Below are 25,937 nucleotides of genomic sequence, written 5' to 3' on the forward strand. Positions count from 1 at the left end.
TACTATATGAAAATCGTTGGAGCCGATTCCGAGATTTCAATTATAAATATATATTTATATACAAGAATTGCTCGTTTAAAGATATAAGATTTATTTTATTTTCGACTTTTAGTTGTAGCCATCTAACCATTTCGACAATCAGCCCTTCGATCACTAATATACAGTGATCGAAGAATCAACCTAATAAAAAATTGAAAAACTACTGTGCTGATATTTCTAAGTGTACCTACAATACGTTATAATAGGTACATAGGTTTGGTACTGTTCAATGTATGTTTCTAGTTTTAAGTACCAAATCATTGTTTTTTTTTTAATACTTTGTCATTTAATTTTCATCTTGTTTCAGTAATGTCAGTTAATTTTTAATTATGTATTTATCCATGCAGGTGGATTTTGGTTTTTTCTTATTTTATTACTAGCAGTTGGCCGCGGCTCCGCCCGCGTTGATGTCGGTGAGCGCTGCAAAAAGCATACCCTGGAAAGACTCGGTCAGCAAAATGATTCCCAGGTCAATTCACAGACTTCGACACTAACATCGACAACACAGTCATTATACGCAGGCTGCACCCTGCACAGATTGTCTTCCTCCCGCACGCGCACCCGCCTTGGTGACGCCAACTATCGTAATATTTTAATTTCGCCATAATTTCAAAACCATATGTCCAATTTTATTCATATAACAAACAAAAAATCAAAACTTTCCTCTTTATAATATTAGTGTAGATTTATCGTTCTATTTAATAATAAACTGCAAGTTATATACATATTTAGAATCAGTGTTTAAAATCATTTATTTTGATACCCCTTTTCGATATGCTTGGTAGAATTTTTTTTTTTTTTTACCTCACAATATGGCGTCAAACATCTGCCATTTTGGTTTTTTTTAAATGTCACCTATCTAAGAACACTTGGGTCATTAAGACAAATCTAACGATAAGTACCTCAAATGTGAAAATCCGTTTAGTGGTTCTAGAGATTTGTGGTAATAAAGAATATTACAAACATACAAGATACGCGCTAAACTCATTACCCGGCAGTCGGGTAAAAAACTATTCGGTTATTTTTTTAGAACTATAAAAAAATCATATCATTGTCATTGAAAATTACGAGTTTGAAGTGTATTTTTTAAAATTTTGACATAAGCTCCATACATTATCTGTCAAACTCTTCATTAAATTGAAGGTTAATCGCAATGATGTTTTATTAAAGATGGCGTATGCTCATACAAAGCGGTCCTCAGAATTTGTTCCTGTACGACATATAAATACCTACCTCTGGTATATTTATAAATTACAACAATGAATGCGACAGATTATTACGTTACGAATGATATAGAAAAGGATTGCTATATACTTTGAGTTGCGCATTGGCACGCATGCGCGATTATTCTGTCACACGATTATCTGTCCTTATCACGCTGCAGTTGTCATCCGTATTTTCTATCCTTTTTTAGTTTAATTTTTTGTATTAAATAATTTGTCGATAATGTTGGAAAATATCCAAATAAAAATTAATTACTAGATGTTTTCATATACTTACTTGTGGTACGTAACTTTTTCATCCTTTTTTACCTTATAAGTATAATTTTTGCATTTCCTAAAAACGCAGCTTGGCGTTTTAAGTCAAAAACGTGACACAATGATATTCTAACGTGACACCTCGTCGCTCACTCGCTGCCAACATGCAACTAATTCAAAAGAAGGGACTTAAGAGGATACCACAGCAGCTAGAGAAATGAAAAAAAAGTACGTGTAATATCTATAGCTGTCTCCCTTACCTCAAGCCTATACCGCAGAACGCGATAGAGACAACTGCAGAAAATCCAGAAAATCAGCGATTCGTTGTCCCCTGATTCCTTCTCCAAAACTTAACCGATTTAAGTACTTTTTTCATTAAAGATTAAAAAAAGACTTGAGCTGTGTTCCTATGTTTTGCTTTTTTTGTATAATCTATCCAAATCTGTTGTCTGGACGTTTGAACACAGTGGAAAATCTGGCCATTTTTTTGGGTTTTTGAACGTTCATATCTTATTTAATAATTAAATTATGAAAAAAAGGAAAACATAGGGACATTGTATTAGTGGCCGTAGATATTCAGGAAAAAAATTATAACTCTACTAGCATTATCCAGGGAGGAAACAGGGGACAGCGTTTGTATGGGAAAAATGGCGGTGTGGAATCCTCTTAAGCGGGGAATTGACTACCGGGCCGCCCGCTACGGGCCGCCCGTCACGGGCAGGTCTGTCGCATGTCTGCTCGTGAATTCCTAGGTACGGGCACAGACATGCCCGCCGGCCCGTGCCCGCAGCCTGCCTGCGAGATCACATTTTTCCCGGCCGGGCACGGGCAAGTCTGTACATGAATGGTCGCAACGGGCGGCCCGTCGTCATTCGCGCCTTGGAGAACGACTGGAGTGCACTTAAAATATTATTATAATATAACTTATTTTTGTAAACAATACAAACACTAAACTTAATAATAAAGGGACAAAAACAATTTTGACATTCGTTTATTTCCATTTACCGGTCGTATCCTTGTTTGTAGAAAGTTAAAAGCAAGGATTACATGAACATCGATCTACGTAATGCCGCTAATACAGCGAGTGAATATACGTGGAAGAGCCATGCTTCGCCACAAATAGGCCGGCTCGACCGGAGAAATACCACGTTCTCACAGAAAACCGGCGTGAAACAGCGTTTGCGCTGTGTTTCGCCGAGTGAGTGAGTTTACCGGAGGCCCAATCCCCTACCCCATTCCCTTCCCTACCCTTCTCTATTATCCTATTCCCTCTTTAAAGGCCGGCAACGCACTTGCAGCTCTTCTGATGCTGCGAGTGTCCATGGGCGACGGAAGTTGCTTTCCATCAGGTGACCCGTTTGCTCGTTTGCCCCCTTATTTCATAAAAATAAAAAAAACTTATTGAAAAATCCAAAGAAATCAATGCCGATGCTGATTTATCTTTTGTTACAAAGAAGATTGAGACCATGAGTCCACAACCGAGCTGCAGCTCTCTATCTATTCGACTGACTTGCCTGTTCTATGTGTGTTCAATAGGGGCAAGCGGCAGACTTGTGCTAGACCGGGCGGGCCGCGGGCAGCCCGGTAGTGAATTCCCCGCTTTAAGTGGGGAATTGACTACCGGGCCGCCCGCTACGGGCCGCCTGTCACGGGCAGGACTGTCGCATGTCTGCTCGTCAATTCCTAGGTACGGGCACAGACATGCCTGTTGGCCCGTGCCCGCAGCCTGCCCGCGAGATCGCATTTTTCCCGCGCGGGCACGGGCAAGTCTGTACATGAATGGTCGCGACGGGCGGCCCGCCGTCATTCGCGCCTTGGAGAGCGACTGGACTACTGGAGTGCACTTAAAATATTATTGTAAAAAATACAAACACTAAACTTAGGAATGAAGGAACAAAAACAATTTTGACATTCGTTTATTTCCATTTACCTGTCTACCGTATCCTTGTTTGTAGAAAGTTAAAAGCAAGGATTACAATATGAACACCGATCTACCTAATGCCGCTAATACAGCGAACTTATTGAAAAATCCAAAGAAATCAATGCCGATGCTGATCTATCATTTGTTACAAAGAAGATTGAGTCCATGAGTCCACGACCGAGCTGCAGCCCTCTATCTATTCGACTGACTTGCCTGTTCTGTGTGTGTTCAATAGGGGCAAGCGGCAGACTTGTGCCAGACCGGGCGGCCCGCGGGCAGCCCGGTAGTGAATTCCCCGCTTTACCTTCATTTGGCCGTATCAGACTGTACGCGCTAGTGCGATATCTACCTTTTTTTTATAATATAATATCATAGGTTAATCGTCATCACATGTCTCTGAGTACGGCGGTTAGACTTATAATCATAAAATTTCTCTGAATGCGGCAGTAAGTCTTGGATGGCTAATTTATAAATGCATCACTTAGCAACACACAATCATTTTTAATCAAATGGAAGCAAGAAAGCTTATATTCCACACAGCTTCTTCTTATGTCACTCTTTCGAGAAATATGATTTTAGTAGCTTCTGATAATATGCCTACCACGAACAGTAGTCAAAACATTGCTTTCTTTTAGAAGGCTTACCTAAGCTATTATGTTTTCCATATAGGCTAAACTTTCTACTGATATTTGAAATTAAATTTTTTCAGCAATTTAACAATCAAAATTAATAAGAGACAATAAATAAGATTAAGAACATAAATAGATAAGATTTTTGACGTGGGAGAGCCAAGCTTCCGCACGAATGGGCCGGCTCGACCGGAGAAATACCACGGGCTCACAGAAAACCGGTGTGAAACAGCGCTTGCGCTGTGTTTCGCCGAGTGAGTGAGTTTACCGGAGGCCCAATCCCCTACCCTTTTCCCTTCCCTACCCTCTCCTATTTTCTTCCCTACCCTCATCTATTACCTTCCCTACCCTCCCCTATTACCCTATTCAAAGGCCGGCAACGCACCTGCAGCTCTTCTGATGCTGCGAGTGTCCATGGGCGACGGAAGTTGCTTTCTATCAGGTGACCCGTTTGCTCGTTTCCCCCTTATTTCATAAAGAAAATAAAAATAAACAAATTTTAAAAAATTATCACTTTTTTATTCAGTCACAATAATAACAATAAGAGTATTATCACATTTAACAAAAAACTATGGAGTCGTTGGACCTTGGATTTCGGAAAACTATGTGGTGTTGGAAAGGGAAAGGTAAGGAGTCATTTACAAAGTTTTGTACTCGCTCTCGTATTTGACGGTGTAGATGCCCTTAGGGTCGTATTTCTTCTTCAGGTCAGACCAGGAATCAGCCTTCTTGTTGATCAGGTGCTTAATGATCACCCTGGTTCCGTCTTGTTGGGCCTTGGTGCACTTGGCGCAACCGTTCGCGAGAGCCTCATTGATGTGGCCTGAAAATAAAAATAAATTAATAAAAAAATCATATTTCGGCTAAAGGAGAGTAGACATACATATGTTTTATTAAAAAAAGTGTGTTTCATTTGAACAATAATTTAACCAAATGTTCCTAATAAATATTTATTTAGGTGTCCCAAGATTTGCCTTCACAACAAGAGGAATTTCTCAAGATTTTTCAAGGTTTTCATATTATAAGTTGCAAGTTGCAACACTTTCGCATATTTATAAGATTAATATTAAAATGCACTAAATTTTTGTTTACAGAAGTGATTCACGCATGTGAATCACTTCTATAATAAAACAACAACACTTAGTCTACACTCAATAATATTTTTCTAAAGCAGATTATTCTACATAAAAAAACTTATCAGCTGATCATAATGCATCATCATACTCGTAATGAAAGTCGGTTAAAAAGACACCTAAAAGGCGCTTGAACAAGCCTTCCGAAGCTAACTATATATTGTGCATATAAGCTACTGTTTATTTGCATCTGCAGTTATATCGCTTCATGCATATGGCCTCAACCGCGGCCTCAACCTTGAACTCTCAAGTTTTAACTCCGCGCTTAAGACGCTCCCCCTATGGAGATGCCGTAATTTACCGTTTTTAGAGTCTTATTAACTTATAATTTGAAAGCTACAAAATTATAATAAAAATAGTACAGCAATAATCTTCAGTATACGAACATTGCTTTCCACGTTATTAATTTCCTATTTTTGTTTATTATACTCATGATATAAGCTTCCAAAGTAATACCAATTTATTAAAATTCAAGCATACATTCAGTATCTCCCTAATATTTACAAACTACGGTTATTTGAAACACACGCCAATAGATAAACTACAATATATTCCCCGTTTTAATTTCTTTTAGGTCAATTTTGAACTAAGATAAGTAAAAAATAGGGTTTTGGCGAGATCTCGGCAACGCGGCAAATGTATGGTCAAGGGCGTTTGCTCAGGGCCATAAGTGTCAACTTACTCTTGAGTTCCTTGCCCTCGGCGGTGCAAGCCCCCTTGTCTAGCAGGCACTTGATGTAGCCGTCGGAGAGACGATCATTCTCCAGGATCTCGTGGTAGTTGATGGTGTCGTATTTGTCTGTGTACTTCTCGGCGAGGGCCACAGCCGCGAAGGCGAGGACGAATACTAGTGTAACCTTCATTCTGAAAAAAAAACTGAATGTCACTGCGGATTCGAAAAAAAACGTATGCAAGACATTTTCATCCGATTTCGAAAAAAAATTTCAGAAATTCGTCGTTCGTCGGAAGGACACTTATTTTTTCACGCTTATTTTCTCCCGTTGCGTTATCACAAACTTTGAAATTGATATTTGCTAATAAAATATAATCCACTATTTCGAAAAAAAAGCCTACTAGCTTAATGTACCTTTCGTTAATAGGAACTAAGAAATATAAAAAATAATGTCTTTCAAACAGCTTTATATACTGAGATTTCCCCACCAACGGGTTCACAATACCTAGTATGTTAATATAAATTATATTTTAATATACTAAATGAATAAATTTGCAATTAAAATTTAAACGATTGTGTTTAAAAATGTATAATAATTTAAACCTTAAAATTAGGTTAGCAAATAGTGTTTTTCCCATTGTTTAATTTTATTGTTTTTGCTTTTAACAATCCAAACATAAAAATATCTAAAAACTAATTTTAATAAATTACAAACTCCATATTAGGACATGTATTCTTATTTTCATGTAGGCGTAAATAAAGTTTAAAAACCTAGGATAAAGTTTTTAAAATTTCATCCCCTAGATGCAACAGAATTCAAACACTAATATATGCAGTCAAAAGCTTGTATTATAAAAACTGAGTAAGCAAAGGAACAAGAAATAAATGTCATCAAAACAATGTATGATGAAAATATGTATGTACCCATCTTTAAAATCTACAATTAAAAAAGTCCAACAAAGTCAAGGTCAAGCTGATGCAGATCAGTTCAAGGACAATGTGACACTTTGTTGATCACAAAGTTTGAATCTCTCGCGCTTATTTTACTCAGTAATAAGCTTTCGATAAGCTTATAAAGCTTGTTAAAAGTCATTCTGTTTCACTTAGTACCTATTTATCAATAAAGCTTCCAAAAAACTGTTTCAACACTCACGATTTAGTATTTACCTCACTCAAAATTTAAATTTGAATCAAATTGAAAAAAGAACTTGTAAAGTATTTTCAAATAGAAACTTTTTTTTTAATATTTTTTTTAATTAATTAAATTCGGAACGTACCTGTATGTGTTTGTACGGTCCTAGTCGACGGGAGAGTCTATAAAGTGGCTAGTGCCTGAGTGTTTTTATACCAATAAAGTCTTTTGGACAAGCAAACCTGTTCCGGCCTTTGCGTCATAAACACTTTAAAATGCCCAGGACAATTAATATGCTTTTTACACTTTGCAATAATTAAAAAACATCCTTTTCTAAATGCAAATGTTGTGGAATAGTAAACAAATTTTGGATTTTTGGTTTGCGATTAGAAAAGCTTTGTTGCTTTTGTATGCGCATTGGAAAAATTAACGTAGACTTTTTTTAAATAAGGAATAGTTGTTTTTAGTCTTAGTTACTTTTAATGCATATTTTATATTATCTTATTTTACATACAAGGGCAAAGGGTAAAATTTTAGTAAGTACATAATATTGTATGCAATAAAATATAGTTAATACGTTTAAAAGGAGTCCACACCGCCGTTTTTCCATACAAACGTTGTCCCCTGTTTCCTCCCTGAATAATACCGGTAGAGTTATGATTTTTTTTCTTGAATATCTATGGCCACTATTAGCATGTCCCTATGTTTTCTTTTTTTTCATAATTGTATTATAAAAAAAAAAAGATAAGAGCGTCCAAAAACCCAAAAAATGGCCAGATTTTCCTGTGTGTTCAAACACTCAGAAAACAAAACTGGCTAAAATATACAAAAAAAAATAAAAAATAGGAACACAGCTCAAGCCTTGCTTTAATTCTTAATGAAAAAAGTACTTAAATCGGTTCAGTTTTGGAGAAGGAATCAGCGGACAACGAATCGAAAAGTTTCTGTTCTTTTATTGGAACTTTTGTCGTGTTGTCTCTATCGCGCTCTGCGGTGGGGGACTTTAGATTGTTGAGATAGCAATACATTTTCAAATACCTATTTTCAATTTCTCTCGCCCCTGGTGTATCCTCTTAACATTCATCACATACAATTGGTGCTTTACATGGGTACACTAGATGGAACCAGCGTCACTCACCACTGTAATTAATACTGGATACAGGATACTGAACTATTTTAGGATGTTTACATTGATACAACGCTGATTAACAGCCGAAAATTGGAATCCATTATCCAGTAATGGTTGCACCGACTGCAGTGTCAACTAAAATTGCTGTTTTGTTCATGTTGATATGTGTAGAGTCAAGGGTTGTGACAAAATTATCACAATTGGGGTTTGGATTTCTTGTGTAAGGCTTAGGCATTTTCTTTCGGAAGAAGATTATTCTTACTCAATCGGGACTCACAGTATCTGCTTACTAAATTTTATCAAAATTAGTTCTGTGGTTTAAGCGTGAAAAGGTAACAGACAGACACACTTTCGCATTTTAAATAATGTTAAGTATGGATGTACAATTAAAAAATAAGTATGAAGGGAGATTAAAAGAAATAATCTGTAAACTCTCACTCATCTATATGTTACGCGAGCGAAAAACTTTGGATCCCTTTTGACGAAAAATGCGGAAACGCAGGTAAATGAAATTTCACACAGTTATAGATTATGTGGTGCATCGAGCTAATATTATTTTGAAATAAAACATTACCCCCCGTCCCTGGAAGATAATTTAACAATTAATAATTATAAAGTTTTCACGGTGATAAAATAATTAATATCCTTTAGTTTATTGCATATGGCTGAGAGTTTTTCATTATTAAAAAACTAGTTTTGCTATAACCATTAACCATAGAGTATAAAAAACTTGGGGCCGTTTTTTATCTATGTCTATCTAATATTTCTTGTGTAGTTTACGCGTGAAATATTAGACGTAGCAACTTTTTATGCGAAATGTTTTCCTTTCACGAAAATCAAATCTGGAATATAATCTTGCTAAAGCAAATACTCTTTATCAGTTTACCATCCTTTTTAGCAAATTATAAAAAAATCCCATTTCCAAAATTCATAGGAACAAGACTAAAATTCAGTAAATATCTAAGAACTATACAATATACATACATATTAAGATTTTCTAATTTTAATAAAATTAAATTAAATATATTGATATAGAATTTTATCACGGAATTTTAACATCTGCTTCCACTTGGGTTTTTCAATCGCATTAACCTGATCGCTATTCTGGAACTAATTGGTCAAGGAATAGACGGGAAACTCCCAACATAATGTCACTTGTTTGTCCAGGCTCGAGTGCGAGAGAGAGAAATTATCGTCTCTCTCTATCAATGTTACAGTAACTCCTACATTGCCTACAATACACTACGATGTTTAACGTTTGTATTTACAAAAGATCAGTGTCCAGTTTCTGAAAGAAAGGCTATCTGTTCAATAATTTCTTCTAGGCCAGTTGAAAATGGCCTATAAATTACTCGTTAGTAATGTGGCTTGATAGAGGACAAAATATTGGTACATAATATGAATTCTGTGAACTCCGTTGCGCCAAAATTCGTTTCTCGCTCGGGAATCGTACATTTTTTCGAGATGAAAAGAACTGGATATATTTTCCCGGCACTCAAAGTACCTCCATACCTTTCATAAAAATCGGTTCAGCGCTTTGGGCGTGAAGACATAACAGACAGACAGATAAACAGACGCAGTTTCACATTTATAATATTAGAAGAATGGATAACGACTGAGATAAAGAAGAATGGATACGATCTTTATTGTAATAGTAATATACTTTATCCATACTAATATTATATACTTAATATAAATGGCAAAGTGTCTGTCTGTCTGTTACCTCTTTACGCCCAAACCGCTGAAATGGTTTTGCTGAAATTTGGTATGAAGGTCCTATGAATCCCGGGAAAGGACATAGGATAATTTTGTTCTTAATGTTTCTTACTCGTCATTAGCGACTGACGTCAGGTTTTTAATGTTTTGATTCCATGTTTTTTTCTTAGAAAAATCCATTACTCATTGTATTCGGACAAATATTTATAATTAATGTCCATTAAGCTACCGTCATATTGTGTATGCTTCAAGCAAATAGTTTGAAGTTGAACAAAAAATATGAATTTAGTATTTTGCTACTTAGTAAAAACGTACAAACATTTTGATATTTTCATATAAATTAATCTAATTTAATTTCAAGTAATCCATACTTTCCATACACTTAGAAATACACTTTCTAGAGACTGGTTCTCAAAATAATTTGTTACTAATTGTTAATCAGTTTAATTGAGTTTTGTTAAATGTCTTTATTTCCTCTTGTAACTATCTATATGCGAAAACAATGTAATTGTGTATCTTCTTGCTATGTATCTACTAATATTGTTACTTAATTACTGTTTTGTTTTCCAGTAAAATAAAATAAAAAAATTAAAAAATACTTAATATTATAAATGCGAAAGTGTGTCTGTCCGTCTGTCTGTTACCTCTTCACGCCCAAACTTCCCGCGCGATAAACTAATTTTGTTGTTGCTAAGTTAAAAATTTTAAAAAAAACGGAGCCTCAACCAATGCGCAATAGACATAACTACTGTCTACTCTGACTAATGTCTCCATGCTAGACGGCAGCAACAGCAAAGACAGTAAACAAAAAGTTTTTCTCCACGTTTGACAACGATTCTGTCAACTTGAGCAATATGGCAGATTTTGGTCGAATTATTTACTGTAAGTGCTCATAGCACGTCTGAGTCTGCTCCATAAAGTTAATATACCTAGCGGAATAGAGCAACAATCTCGAGCTGTCAAACGAAACCGAAATTGGTTTCATCTGTGTGTAAAAATATGTGTACGTGTACACAAGCATGATTGAACATGTTTTCTATGAGATTAAATTGTCAATGTGCGGCACGTGCCGACTGGACGTCAAAAAAAGAGTGCTGCTGTCATGTATCACACATCTCTTTTTACCACGCAGTGTTACTGATAGTGACATCTCTCTTGCTCAGGCCTTTGTTTCTCTATTCCGCTAGGTGTATTAACTTTATGGTCTGCTCCAACCTTTGCGTGGACATGGACTATTGGCTATGCTTTATCTGGTTTTGCCTACAGATACAAAAACTCTATTTTTGTAGATTGCCTTATAGACATAAACAGGCTCAGACTACTAAATAAATCATAATTTTATCGATATAAACAAGCTCAGTCTAGTAAATAAATCACAACTCTATCTGACTACAGACTTAACTAGTATAAAGCTACCAATTAACATTTGAATAAAATATACGACTAAAAACTTATTTCTGTAAAGTTTCCAGCGATTATTGTTTGTTTGTGGGCGTCATTTGACGTCATTGCAAGACAGGATTAAAAAGATATTTTATACTCCGTTCACGATCAACAAGAACAATATAGTAATACATATATCCTATATGTATTACTATAATGTTATCATGCAAGAGTGTAGCACCAGCATAAACAGTAAATCTACGCAGTAAATGAATGTTTTGTTCGACTTTGACAAAGTTTCTTTCAAAATCATCAGAAAGAAAAGACGGATTTTGGTCAAATTGCATATGATAATAGCCCCTCTGCTCGGATCATTGCTTAAAAACTAGCGGTCTTACCACAAAAGGTTTAAACATCTATTGAATACTTGTTTTGAGACCATTTTGTAGTGGTTTTTTTTTTCTAATCAACTGTTCAACAGGTGTTTAAATCTTTTGTAGTAAGACCTACTACTGTACGGTATCTACCAGTTCTACTACTTATAATATAAATCAGATTATTCGTATATCACACGACAAATAAATAATTTGCTAGAACCTAAAACATTTCATTAAAATCGGTTTAGATCAGAGGTAAAGTTTTGCTGGATGGATTATGTTTTTATTAATTTTGATTTAAACTCGTAGCTAACTTGTTGTCCTTCTGCAAAACGGAAGGTGTAATTAACACAAAATGAATAACATAAATAACATTTTTTTAAACAATAGGCCTTAATTGGGGGTTTTCCTGAGGTCAGACTAACAATAAGATAAAAAAAGATAAAAATAATTGTACGGTATTTAACTTTTTAATTATTATATGAATTTTAAGGTGCAGTGTGTATTTTAGGGTATTTCAATATTTTGCACCTTAAAATGAACAGAGAAATAAAAAAAATAGCCGACTGGTAAGATGAATGTAATGTAATCTTAACCTAAACAGAGTGGAACAAATCAACGTGAAAATACTTTACGTTTTGTACGTGTCCCTTATATTGAGTTCACTGTGAAGGTAGAAGCGCTAACAGAGCAATTTTTTGCGTTTAGTCCTCAAGTCGACAAAATTCAAAATGTTTTTCTCGAAGTTGGTATTGTAAACTATAATACAATACTCGTTTAGAATAACCAATCTACAAATATTGATACCTACCACCATTTCGGGAACTAATAAATGCTATGAACAAGATGGCAAAACATTCTCCTACTGTCCCCATGAATAAAATAAATAATATCATTAGCATAAGTAAATAAAAAGGACGATGTTGTTGCCAACCGAATGTTATATAACTTGTAAGCCTTCGTGACTTTGACCTATGACGAACTTGGAAGGCCAATGACCCTATTTCAAGAACATACATACACAAAAAAACCAGTAATTATCAAAATACATTGCAGGTATGTACCAAAATAATTTAAAATTGATACTTCGATCGCGGATTCTTGGAAATGCTATTGCATTATATTGTTGTCGCAACCGGTGCTCTATATTATAATCTTGAAGGATTAAAAGATGTAACTAAATAAGCTTTGAACGAATTATTTATAGAACGCACGATAAAAAACAGATGATGAATATTGATTTATTATTATAATCTATATAAATAAAAATTGGTTTTAAATTTTGGTAGTCTCGCTACCTCTGTGGCTCAGTGGTGAGCGCGTAGCTTAAGCCGGGGGTCCCGGGTTCGAATCTCGCAGACGGAACAAAAAGTTTTCAAAGTTCCTGGGTCATGGATGTGTATAAAATATGTGTATCATATAATAATAAAAATCTTAAATATATGTATAGTATAAGAGTATTAAATATATTTCCGTTGTCTGGTACCAGTAACACAAGTCCTTCAGGTACTTAGCACGGGGCCAAACTGACGTGGTGTGAAGCGTCCATAGATTAAAAAAAAACTTAAAAACGGCCGATCGTTTTGGCTAATTAAGGTTATGAAATATTCGTGGATGTCCAGTGTCAGGAGAGAAGTGACGTTTCACTCACAATGATAAGAAATTAGGGTATTTAAACAAATTTTACTCCCTAGATAGTTTTATTTCCTCATTAACATATTTGAAGAAATAAAATAATGTTATATAATTAGAATAAAATATAGATTCTGATTTAGGACTATGGACCGTCAGTCGGAAGATAAGCTCTATTTTTAGTGTATAAAGTTCAATTTTATTTGCTAGAGTTCAGCCTAGTTGATGAGTTTAATTGAGCCTTAAGTTATTTATGTTTATAATATTAGTCACGGCAAACCACTAGGTATTATTAGATTTATTATAATATTATGTAGATTATTAGGTTGGATCATAATCACATGCTATCACATGACAATAATATTATCGTCTAATAATTTATTTTTTATTGTATACTAGCTGATCCGGGAAAACTGTTTTGCGAACAGAAATAGATCAAGATAGATACCGCATGTAGCTCCGTTTGTATGAAAACGAGCGTGCCACTTTTTAGGGTTCCGTAGCCAAATGGCAAAAAACGGAACCCTTATAGATTCGTCATGTCTGTCTGCCTGTCTGTCCGTCCGTATGTCACAGCCACTTTTCTCCGAAACTATAAGAGCTATACTATTAAAACTTGGTAAGTAGATGTAGTCTGTGAACCGCTTTAAGATTTTGATACAAAAACGGAAAAATTATTAAAAATTTCAGGGGTCCCCATAGATACAACAGAAACAAAAAAAAATTTTTCATCTAACCTATGCGTATGGGGTATTTATGGATAGGTCTTCAAAAATTGTATTGAGGTTTTCTAATATCATTTTTTTCTAACCTGAATAGTTTGCGAGAGAGACTCTTCCAATGTGGTAAAATGTGTCCCCCCCTCCCCCCCTCTAACTTCTAAAGTAGGGGCATGATAAGTCTAAAAAAAATGTGATGTACATTACTACAAAAACTACCAACGAAAATTGGTTCGAACGAGATCTAGCCAGTAGTTTTTTTTTATACGTCATAAATGGTAAACCTTAATTTAACTTTCATAAAATCAACTGAAATATGAATTCAAAAACCTCTTAATTTCATAAAAATAAACCTTATTGCTGCTGCGGAACCCTTAATGGGCGAGTCCAACTCGCACTTAGCCGGTTTTTATAGATGTACCGAATACCGATGATAAGAAAAGTGTCCATTATCTAGGCCAACGTTTCTATTTCAATTTCTACAGCTCAATACGGCTCTTTTAGGCATTTAGGCTTTTTTAAAATTCCGATTAACGTCCGATTCCGATAGCAGACTAAAGAACAGACTTTCGAAAGACGAGCATTGCTCGTCGTTTGGGAACGCGATATGGCACGCGAAGTACATACACATGCGGTATCTATCATAATCTATGTCTGTGGTTTTGCCATATTATACGGTGTGGGAATAAGAAGGTAAGCGGAGTCTGCTATACTAATACTAAGTACTCACATGCGGTTTTGCTCGATAGTTTTACTCCAAATCGAGTAATAATTACTGCCTGGACCGCAAAACTCACAGCTCGAAGGCTCGCATCAAGCCGGCTCGATGGAATGAAATATATCGATTTAGAATAAAACTATCGAGCAATGCTGAATGTGTGGACGAAATCTCGAGCCGCGGGTTTTGCTCGACGTTTTATTGCTCGATCGAGCAAAACCGTATGTGAGTACCTATTTCAATGATATTCTATGTTACTAAGTATTTTAGAAACTCATTGACCTATTTAGTATTACACATACCTACAGTAAATAAATCCGAGCAAAATCCAACATGTTGCACACGTCATATCAGAATATGGACTGAAACATTTTCAAACCCTTTTTGTTTACAGCCCAAACCACTGAACTGATTTTTCCGAAATTTGATATAGAGATACTTTGAGTTCCAGGTACAATATACATACGTACAGTACTCCTAAATTAATTATGCGCATGGAAATCTTCGCTAACTGTCGTAATCACGAAAACACCCGAATCTATGAAACTTGCATTTTGCACCTTCTTCAAAGAAAATAGAAGTAAATGTCATAAGGACGCTGTTAAGCATTCGTGTACTAACCCACATAAAAATTACGTATTGAGTTATGAATGCAGTTACGTTCTTTATATGATTTAGAACAAGACTGCATTCGAGTGGCGCGTGAGCTTTCGGTCTGTGCGTACGCGTATCGCGATCGTTAATGCAAGTGTACCTATCTACGTAATACGTATCGTTTGTTTCGTTTCAACGATTATTTTGCATGATGGAGGAAGAGGAAGATTTAAATTTACAAAGTAGCAATAGCAGGGATTCTGACTATATCAGAGAGTGTGAGATTGAACTTCACAACCTCGAATATTCAGGAGATATTACCATTCAAGATGATATAAATCATCAGCCTATTGTGCAGAAAAGAAAAACTCGAGAAGATGAGACGGAAAGTAGTGATGGTTTTACAACGGTTGTGCGTAAACCAAAACGCCTTATACGTAGTACATCTTTGATTGATAAGTCTGTTCAAAAACAAGCGGGATTTGAGCAAATGAAAGATTTTGAGAAAAAAAATGAAATTTGTGTTACTTCTAGTACTGAGTTACCTAAGCAGATGGCGATGGCACGGTTATTACTAAGCGAAAATATTCAGAATATTATTAAAATAAAATACAAATCTCCCTACAAGGTTTTTATACAATTTGAAAACGAAAATGATGCCGAAAAATTGCTCAATTGCTCAAAATTCAAAGATTTAGATTATCGTTGTCAAAAGACTTTTGAAAACTCCGTTTCTTATGGATTGATTAAAGGGGTTGATTTGGATTTAAAGGAAGATGAGATGTTTAAAATTTTCGAGTGTGAACATACTATATTAAACATAAAGAGATTGAAAAGGTTGTCCTCGGAAGGAAAATGGATAGATAGCGAATCAGTTCGAATATGTTTCCAAAATTCTACCTTACCTCCGTATGCATATGCATATGGTTGTAGGTTTAAGGTAGAACCTTTCGTATTTCCGGTGACCCAGTGCTTTGGCTGTTGGAAGTTTGGACACTATATAAAATTTTGTCCCAGTAAAAAAATGTTGTGCCCCAAGTGTGGGAATTCAAGTCATACAAATTGTTCATTAGAGAACATTAAATGCTTAAATTGTAAAGGCTCACATTTTGTACTTGATCGAGGATGCCCAATGTTTGCGAAAGAAAAAGAAATCCGTCTTTTGATGAGTGAACAAAATATTACTTATAAAAAAGCTCTAGAGATAATAGCTATACGACGTGAGGAAAAAAATAAATATAATTCTCATAATGATGACAACACAGCCAATAATGTTGAGATTGTAAATATTGTAACAGAAAATAATTTGACTACACCAAATTTGTACAGCGATGTTGTGAAAAGAAAAGTTGGAATACGTGAAACACAAGATTTGAGTTCTGGTAGCTCTGGATCAGAAAATGGGGTTCGTATTTCAACAGGAAGAAAATTAAAAAGAGTGCAGAAACAAAGAAGGCAACGTAATAATGAAGATAGAAATCAAGGTGAAATAGTTAAAGAAATGGAAGTAGATAATCATATTGAAGAAGAAGAAAATGACACACAAAGTAATTATGTAGAAAAGGAAGAAAATAAAATAGATGTTAAAAAGTTACTGGAAAAGTTATACCAAGCAATAATGTCAAAGAAAACGTTTGAGGAAAAAATTGGTGCAGTTGTTAATATTATTATTGAGGAATGTAAAACGTTTATAGTTAATTTCTTTAATAAGTTTAATTTATTTGAGAGTATATTAGAAGCTGTACTTAATAATGGACAGCGATAGTTCGAAATTTATTGATATTAATATTGTACAGTGGAATGCTCAAAGTTTGCGCCCAAAATTGACTAGCTTTAGTGATTTTTTAATTCGAGAAAAAATTCACATTGCTATAATTAGTGAAACCTGGTTTGACTCCAATTTAGGAATTCATATAAATAGTTACAATATCTTCAGAAAAGACAGAGCGGACTCATATGGTGGTGTGGCAATTTTAATTCATAAATCTATTCGATGTTCGGTAAGTACTTTTCAATGCCATAATTCAAGTATAGAGACGCTTCATGTGAAGGTTCATAACTGTAAGTATATTCAAAATATTGTTTCTGTTTACTGCCCGTCATCTTCTAGAACAATGTTAGAGGACTGGCATTTTTTGTTTAGTTCTTTTCCTAATAAAACTATTATAGCGGGAGATTTTAATGCACACCATAGTGATTGGTCGTATAAAACAGATTTGAGAGGAACTCAGTTGTCGGATGTTATTTCAGACAATAATTATGTATATTTAAATGATGGAACACATACTCGTATAAAATTAGTAAATCAAAATTTACAAAGATCGTCGCCAGACATCACATTCGTGTCTGCGGATATTGCTATAAATTTTCTATGGACAGTTTTAAATGAGAATTTTGGTAGTGATCATCTTATAATTAAGTTCTACACAAAAATAAATTTTTCAAATAATTATTTTCAAAAAAGAAATGTAAAGAAAATTTCATGGTCCAAGTTTCAAGATAGTTTAGTTTCATCTTTTTCAGAAATTAATGTAGAATCCTTAAATAGCGATGTACAATTAATGTATGATGTTTTCCTAAATATGTTAAACACGGCGATTAACACCAGTGTACCTTTAATAAAAATATGTAATAACCCACAATCTAAGTTTAAGGCAAAAGATTATTGGTGTCAATCACTCTCATTAGCTGTAGCCCAACGCAGATTAGCTCTTAGTCAGTTTCGTCGAAATCCCACCCCAGATAATTTTATTAAACTACAATCTAAGATTAAGGAGGCAGCAAAAATGATTAAAATTAAAAAACAAGAAAGCCGTAAAAATTTTTATGATTCTATAAGTTCGGAAACTTCACCTACTGAAATGTGGAGACGAATGCAATGGATTAAGGGAATTCGTAGAAATGTGTCGTATGTAGATGTAGATAGTCGAAAAAATTTATTAGAATCACTTACTCCAGATTGGGTCGAAAATGTCTCTCCAACTTTTTCCTCCGAAAACTATGAATTAGAATCGAACTTTTCCCTACAAGAACTTAAAAATAGTATTAAAAATAAAGATACGGCGCCAGGAGATGATGGTATCACATACTCTATGATATCTTCGCTTCCAGAAACTTTATTAGTCTTTCTGTTGAATATTTACAATTTGGTTTTTAATACTGGACAGATTCCATGGCAATGGCGGGAGGTGGTTATTTTACCGATACCTAAAGTAAGTCAACATGGGGCCGATTTACAACTGAGGCCCATTTCTTTGATGACCTGTATTTGCAAAATTTTTCATAATATGATTCTTAAGCGTCTAGAATGGTTTGTTGAAAAAAATAATGTATTATCATCTACAACAGTAGGTTTTAGAAAGTCTCAATCTTGTATGGATAATTTAGTTCGTTTAGTTTCTTATATTCAAATTGGGATGTCTGATAATATGCCAACTCTTGTCTGTTTCTTGGATATCGAGAGTGCTTATAATGATGTTTTAATAGATAAAGTGGTTTTAAATTTGGATGAAATTAACGTTGGTAAAAAAATTTGTAAATATTTATGGTCTTTTTTGAAGGAGAGACACTTAAAAATCAAAAAAGATGATGGACTAGGAGATTTTATACGATGGACTTTTAAAGGCTTGGCACAAGGAGATCCGCTCTCTCCTACTCTTTTCAATTTAGTAACCCGAAGGATATGTAGATTAGTTTTGGATGAAGGAATTGGTGTTTCTCAGTATGCTGATGATTTTGCTATTTTTTTAAAAAACAAAGATCTTAATGAATGTGCAAGAAAAATCCAAAGTGTTCTTGACAAAATTATTGTAGCATTAAATGAAATTGGTTTAAAATTATCTATAAACAAAACAAAATTTTGTGTTTTTAGCAGAGGAAGGAGAAAGAATATACCGGTTTTAAATATTTATAATAATCAATTGTCTTCAGTAGATTGCTATAAATATTTGGGTGTATGGTTAGACAGAAGTCTCCTTTGGGGTAAGCACATTAAAATGACGGAAGAAAAATGTAATAAATATTTAAATATTCTAAAGGTTCTCGTGGGAACGTCATGGGGAGTTCATCCAATACATATGAGAGGTTTATATTTTTCATTAATTAGATCTAGACTTGATTACGGTAGTATTTTATATGGTAGTTCAGCTAAAAGCAATATTTCTAGATTGGATAAAGTTCAAAATCAGGTTTTAAGAATTATAGGTGGGTTTATTAGGAGTTCACCTATTCATTGCATGGAAAGTGAGCTGAGCATTCCACCACTATTTATAAGAAGACAATTTTTAGCATACAAATATATTTTAAAATCATATTCTTGGAAAGATAATGCAACAGTAGATTTAATAAAAGAGCTTAGTCTTAAATGTCAAGGTCGATATTGGTGTAGGAAAAAACTCCCACTTTTAGTTAATGTTTACCGTGAAACATGCAATTTAGAAGTTTACTCTAGTCATCTGCTGGATCAGTTTTGTTTAGATATATGGTTGTCTCAAATAGACATAAGGAGCTTTGTTATTCCCAATTTAAGCAGTGTTAAAAAGGCTAAGGATGAATATGAGCCAAATAATTTAAAATGTATAATTCAAGACGAAATAGCAGATAAATATAGATCATGGCATAAATTATTTACAGATGGCTCTAAAAGTAGTTCTGCACGAGGCGTAGGAATCTATGATCCAGCAAATGATCAAAGTTTTATGTTTAAAGTGATAGGAGAAGTTTCAATTATGTCATTAGAGTTAATTGGTATTTATGAATCTCTAAAATATGCTATTGAAAGTAATTTGAGAAAAATTGTAATTATGTCAGATAGTAAGAGTGCACTACAACATATCGTCCGATGTGCGATGGGATTACGAGGGATATCGATTGCTTATAACATTCTGGGATGTATTTATGAATGTGATAATAGACAAATTGATTTAAAGTTACAGTGGGTCCCGTCTCATATCGGATTACCAGGTAATGAAGAGGCAGATCAATTGGCAAAAGAAGCATGTTCGTCTGGAAGTGAATTAATTATAAAACCTTTTTATTCTGAATTGTTATCAAAATTTAAAAACAAAACATTATCTTTGTGGAAAGAATATTTCGATGAGAGATGTAAAACAAAAGGAATATGGTATAAAACAATCCAATGTGAGCCTCTTCATATCCCTTGGTTTGCAGATAGTAACATAAGTAGAAAATTGTTAAAAACAGCCTTAAGAATCCGTTCAGGACACATTCTATCAAAGTCATTTGCATTTTTAATGAAGATAGAAGATTCGGCTATCTGTGAAAATTGTAATAAAATAGATGATGTCTGGCATGTTTTGATGGAATGTGTCAAGTATAGAAGTAAAAGAAATTTACTCATCAACCAATTTAATATAAATATTTTAGATGTGGGATGGATTCTGAGTTGTTTGCACATGCCTAGATCTAATGCAGCTTTGGCTGTTTACAATTTATTGCTGGAAGTTGATGAGTGAATTTCATTAAGGCGGATACGATGGGGTTGACATGTCTATTGGCAAAAACCCCCATAAAAATAGATAAAAAAAAAAAAAAAAAAAAAAGACTGCATTCACACTAATGCTTAAGAGGAGTCCACACCGTCCTTTTTTCCATACAAACGTTGTCCCCTGTTTCCTCCCTGGATAATGCTAGTAGAGTTATAATTTTTTTCCTGAATATTTACGGTCACTAATACAATGTCCCTTTGTTTTCTTTTTTTTCATAATTTAATTATTAAATAAGATATGAACGTTCAAAAACCCAAAAAAATGGCCAGATTTTCCGCTGTGTTCAAACGTCCAGAAAACAGATTTGGCTAGATTATACAAAAAAAAGCAAAACATAGGAACACAGTTCAATCCTTTTTTTAATCTTTAATGAAAAAAGTACTTAAATCGGTTAAGTTTTGGAGAAGGAATCAGGGGACAACGCATCGTTGATTTTCTGGATTTTCTGCAGTTGTCTCTATCGCGTTCTGCGGTATAGGTTTGAGGTAAGGGAGACAGCTATAGATATTACGCGTACTTTTTTTTCATTTCTCTAGCCCCTGGTGTATCCTCTTAACAGCGGCCATTATTTATTACAGCCCGCAGCCGGTGGCTGTCAGATGTCGCCCGTCACCACTCACCAGCTTAGCTAGCACGGGGTTTCCCAGTCGATTCTTCGGAAGAAAGTAATGGCAGTTTCTTTCCCATGTCTACATATCTTATTCCCGAGCATGGCACCACCCATCGACTTGAGTTTCAGTGGACAAAGACAAGAAACTCTTTCCATAGCAACCATTAAAGCAACGGCAATTTTTTTTTTTGACATTTAGTTTCTTGGTTCTTTTTTTTAATTATGGCACCTCGGCTATAAAACCATGGCCAGTGTCGAGTAAATGGCGGCAAATTCAAAAAATCGACGTGTAGCAACCTTGTCTATAGCCAGAATTATAGTTTTGATCTACGAAATACGAATAATAAAAACTAAGGAACTTTATTATTCGTAGTTTGTAGATCAAAACTATAATTCCGGCTATAGACAGGGTTGCTATACATCAATTTTTTGAATTTGCCGCCATTTACTCGACACTAGCCATGGTTTTATAGCCAAGTGCCATAATAAAAATAAAAAAAGAATCAAGAAACTAAATGTCAAAAGCGGTTCGTCATGCTTGACTTATAGATTTTCAAAAGCGGAAGATATCGAGATACGAAAGAAACTTTTTCTCCAATGTTTTTCCGGTAAAACTGTCAAAATGTAGTTTCTTTCGTTTGTCTACGTGCTTGTGCTAGCTATGCAGGAAGCCATCGCCAGAGTAGACAGAATGATAGAGTATGCCGACTTAGAACTGATGTTGACATTTTTAAATTTGACGTATTATGACGAAAATCGTCGCTAGGGTTGTTAACTTGTTACCTACGAATTTAAAACTATGACATATTCGCTGGAGGTGTTCCTCTTTGGTCGTATTGTTGTTTGTGTTTTGGCACATGCGATTAAAATTGTCAGAATCCAATTTTGAAATCTTTATTTTAAATATTTAAAAATAAATTATTATCAGCCAGCGCGAGGCACATTCCGTTCATAATCCTAGTGAAACCCGACGAATTTGACAGATATTGAAACCTGTCCGTCTCTTTGCAGTCGAACTACTGGTCGTTATGTCTATTGTGCCATCGCGGAGTTACCATGTTAACGTTCAAGCAACGTCAGGCGCCTCTACGTCACTGCAAAGCGCTGTTTTTCTTAAATATTAAGCGCTTGCAGCAACGTCTTTCGACGCTCGGGAAATACGACCGTTGCCGATAAATTACGAAAATTTCTATGCGCATTATCACTTTGGGAGCACTGTGTTTTTAGCCGAAACTTTTTCATTTTCGCTTCGTTATAGAATCGCCGATCAAAATGTATGGAATTGACATTAGACGAGACAAACGTCAACGTCATATTAACGAACGCTTACGTCAATTCCATACATTTTCATCAGCGATTCTATAACGAAGCGAAAACGAAAAGATTTTGGCTCACCCCCCTGTACTGTTTTCGCTCGACAAACGAATCTTGGCGCAAAGAACTTGCAGTCGTCACATTCTAGTATTATTATTTATAGTTTATATAAAGTAAGATAATAATATAATATAGTGAATATTAAAGCTCTGCCAGGGGTAAAATAAATTATACAAACACAGATTTCGGAGAACACTTTGCATTCTAGAAAATATTGATTTAAATAAAACAGCAAGGAAAATAACATACATATTACCAAGTACTGCATTCTCATTTAAAGCAATGAAAACCTAAATACTTTATATTAAGGTATATTTCCCTGTGTTTACCGAAATTGTTTACAGTAATGGCTGCCCTTGCCCCGCCAAAGGCCGTGCTTGATCTTCAACGACATAACGCACATAATTATACTTGATAAATGATACATTGTTCTAGAATATTCTAGACCAGCCATTGTCGAAGTATGCTCAGTGGAGCACTAAGGCAAAGCCTTTGTAGGGGCTCCACAAGCAATTCTCAAATTGTTTTTAGAAATTTCATCAGACACCAGCATGGAGATAATTCATTCAATGACAAAACATTTTTGTTTTTTGGGTGTTCGTCAAAAATGTATCTTCTTGAGTTCTTAACCCTTGCGCGTGCGGGACAAAAAAGTTTGAGAACCGCTATTCTAGACCATACTATACAGGATGTAACAAAACTAAGTGATAATACTTTAAGGGTGGATTGCACCAGAGGTGTGGTTAAAGTTAAAGTTATGCTGTAAATTTAAATTAGCCTTAACTATAACCTCCGAACAGGAAAATAAGGAGAAGTGTTATGTAGCACCGTTTATATGGAAACCTATGTCGCCGACTTCAATGACACTATATTGTCAGCATAGTGTCAACGGTACACGGTCTAGTGATGTCCGGTCTATCTACGGTGTCGATTAATTATTATTACGACGATATGGATGTATTATGGTAGGTATTTAAATACTATTAAAAGAATGAAAGTGATAAATAACATTACAGTCTAACAAAAACAACTTAAAGGGGCCGAAAGGGGTTAAAATCATCCGTGATTACGAAAAACTTTTACTATGGGACCAACTTAATTCGTCAAAATAATCAGCTGTTTGGCAAAATCGTATCAGTATCAGTAGTTTTCGTGTGATGCTGGAACAAACATATAGACAGACAAACAAAAAACTAGCCACAGTTTTAGCTTCTATAGCGATGTAGTAACATCCCCCGCTTATTATTTTTTTTAATATCTTTAAGAAGGAAAAAAAAAGGGACCCTATTCCTAAGACTTCGATGTCTTATTGTCTGTCTCGGCTGTATATCTCAATAACCGCTACACTTCTGAAATTTTCACAGATTGTGTATGTCTGTTACCGCTATAATAACAGACACTAAAACAAATTAAATTAAATATTTAAGGGGGGCTCCCACACAACAAAAGTGATTTTTTTGCAATTTTTTGCTCGATATCAATAATGGCAACAGGTACTAGGTAGGCACTTGAAAAGTACAAAATACTCCATTGTATTTATACAAATGTATGAAAAGAATCGGTTTTTTTTTTTAATTTTGCGTCTCTGGGAAAACTGAAATAGGACTAAAAGCGATGAAGGTAATACAAATCATTCTTCAAAGATGCACTAATTATTGTGAGTTATTATATGAGTAAGCATTAAAGCACCACTTCTTTCGACTATAAAATAAAACTTCCGCATATTTATAATAAATTTAGTACTTCCGCGCGGCTTCACCCCCGTAAATTAGGAATTTCAAAGACAAATTAGCCCACAAAAATAGCCTATGATCCTTCATGTGGTCTACTTTTTATTTATGCCAAACTACATAAAAATTGCTGGATGGTGCGTGAGATAAGCCCTTTCAAATAATTTTCCCCGTCTTTTCCACATTTTCCTCTGTTTCTTGGCTATGAGCTATCTTACTCTGATACTTCAAAATTTCAAATCGGACTAGTAGTTTCTGAGATTAGCGCGTTCAAACAAACAAACTCTTCAGCTTTATAATATTAGTGTAGATAATAACGCAACCGCATAAAAAATGTCGATAAAAATATCGATACCAAAATCTGCATCACACCATATCACTAGTGCCTTAGTTTGATAGTTCACGGAACATTTTTCATGAAGAATATTTTTCGTGAAGAATAATCGATTTTTAAATCAAAAAGTCGTATAAATTACAGTTGGCTGTGATAGGTGATCCCGCTATTTCTGAAATTCACAGTATCGCTGCAATTTTTGTAGGTAATTATAGCATAAGTCAGCATTTTGTTCACAATTTACGGCGTAGTGAAAACGTGTAAGCCGTGGAGTGATTGACATGCGACTGACAATTTGTGCTCATACGGGCAGGATTTGGCGACATGTGTGATGTGACACGCTCTATAACACATCTCTTACTTCTAAAATCTGTGACTATAACCATAACTTTTATGGTTATAGTTAAGGCAAATTTAACTTTAACCTTAACTTTGACCACAGAATTTGACAGAAAACGTTAGTGGTCCGACAAGGTTTTAAATGAACGTGGGTGGGGGCGCTGCTGGTAAAGGAGAAATGTCAAAAATGGCGTTTTTGTATGATGACAGCGTTAGTTCCTTTTTTCACCACGTGCATTTAAAGCCTTGTTGAGCTCTATGGTTATGGTTAAATAAGGCGATCAATTTGCGACTTTAACCAAAGATTTTACATTTTGCATTGTACCTAGTTAAAGTTAAAGCCATAGTTAAAGTTACAGTTATAGTTAAAGTAATTTAGTGCAACCCACCCTAAGGTGTGTACGTGTTTCTTGTAGAGAGTTTACTGTGAAAGTAGCAGCGCTGAAAGATCTTTTTTTTCACTTTTGTATGGGGAAACTCGTGACGCTCGGGCCCTTGCCCATAAAAAAGTGAAAAAAATGGTCTTTCAGCGCTGCTACTTTCACAGTGAACTCTCAAGTGTATACACACCCTAAAGTATTATTACTTAGTTTTGTTACATCATGTATATACCCAAAATAAACAAACATAAAATGTAGCCGGAACCTGAAAACTTAACTTGTTTTTTTACATTGAATGTTTTCGGTGGAATATGATAAGGATAACGTTAAAATATTTTTTAATAAGCACCAAGTCACAACTATTGTTTTTTTCCTCAAGATCATCATGCT

At 34.8% G+C, this 25,937-nt stretch overlaps 2 protein-coding genes across 3 annotated transcripts; one reads left to right on the forward strand and one right to left on the reverse strand.

Annotated features, from left to right (window-relative positions):
• Positions 1 to 4,588: 4,588 nt before the first annotated feature.
• On the reverse strand, positions 4,589 to 7,230 carry LOC121736958 (allergen Tha p 1-like). 2 transcript variants are annotated; one of them, XM_042128436.1, is made up of 3 exons: positions 7,151 to 7,230; positions 5,883 to 6,064; positions 4,589 to 4,890 (listed from the first exon to the last, which is right to left on the reverse strand). In XM_042128436.1, the coding sequence occupies exons 2-3, from the start codon at positions 6,061 to 6,063 to the stop codon at positions 4,706 to 4,708; spliced, it is 366 nt and encodes a 121-aa protein (XP_041984370.1). In that variant the 5' UTR covers position 6,064; positions 7,151 to 7,230; the 3' UTR covers positions 4,589 to 4,705. The 2 variants fall into 2 exon arrangements, with proteins under 2 accessions (XP_041984370.1, XP_041984371.1); XM_042128437.1 differs by lacking the exon at positions 7,151 to 7,230 and adding an exon at positions 6,288 to 6,312.
• An 8,254-nt stretch (positions 7,231 to 15,484) lies between these two features.
• On the forward strand, positions 15,485 to 17,038 carry LOC121737413. The gene has a single exon (XM_042129087.1). It carries the CDS (start codon positions 15,485 to 15,487, stop codon positions 17,036 to 17,038), a length of 1,554 nt encoding a protein of 517 aa, XP_041985021.1.
• The last annotated feature ends 8,899 nt before the right edge of the window (positions 17,039 to 25,937 follow it).

The sequence above is a fragment of the Aricia agestis genome, chromosome 20 (assembly GCF_905147365.1).
Source record: "Aricia agestis chromosome 20, ilAriAges1.1, whole genome shotgun sequence".
NCBI classification, from domain to species: Eukaryota; Metazoa; Arthropoda; class Insecta; order Lepidoptera; family Lycaenidae; genus Aricia; species Aricia agestis.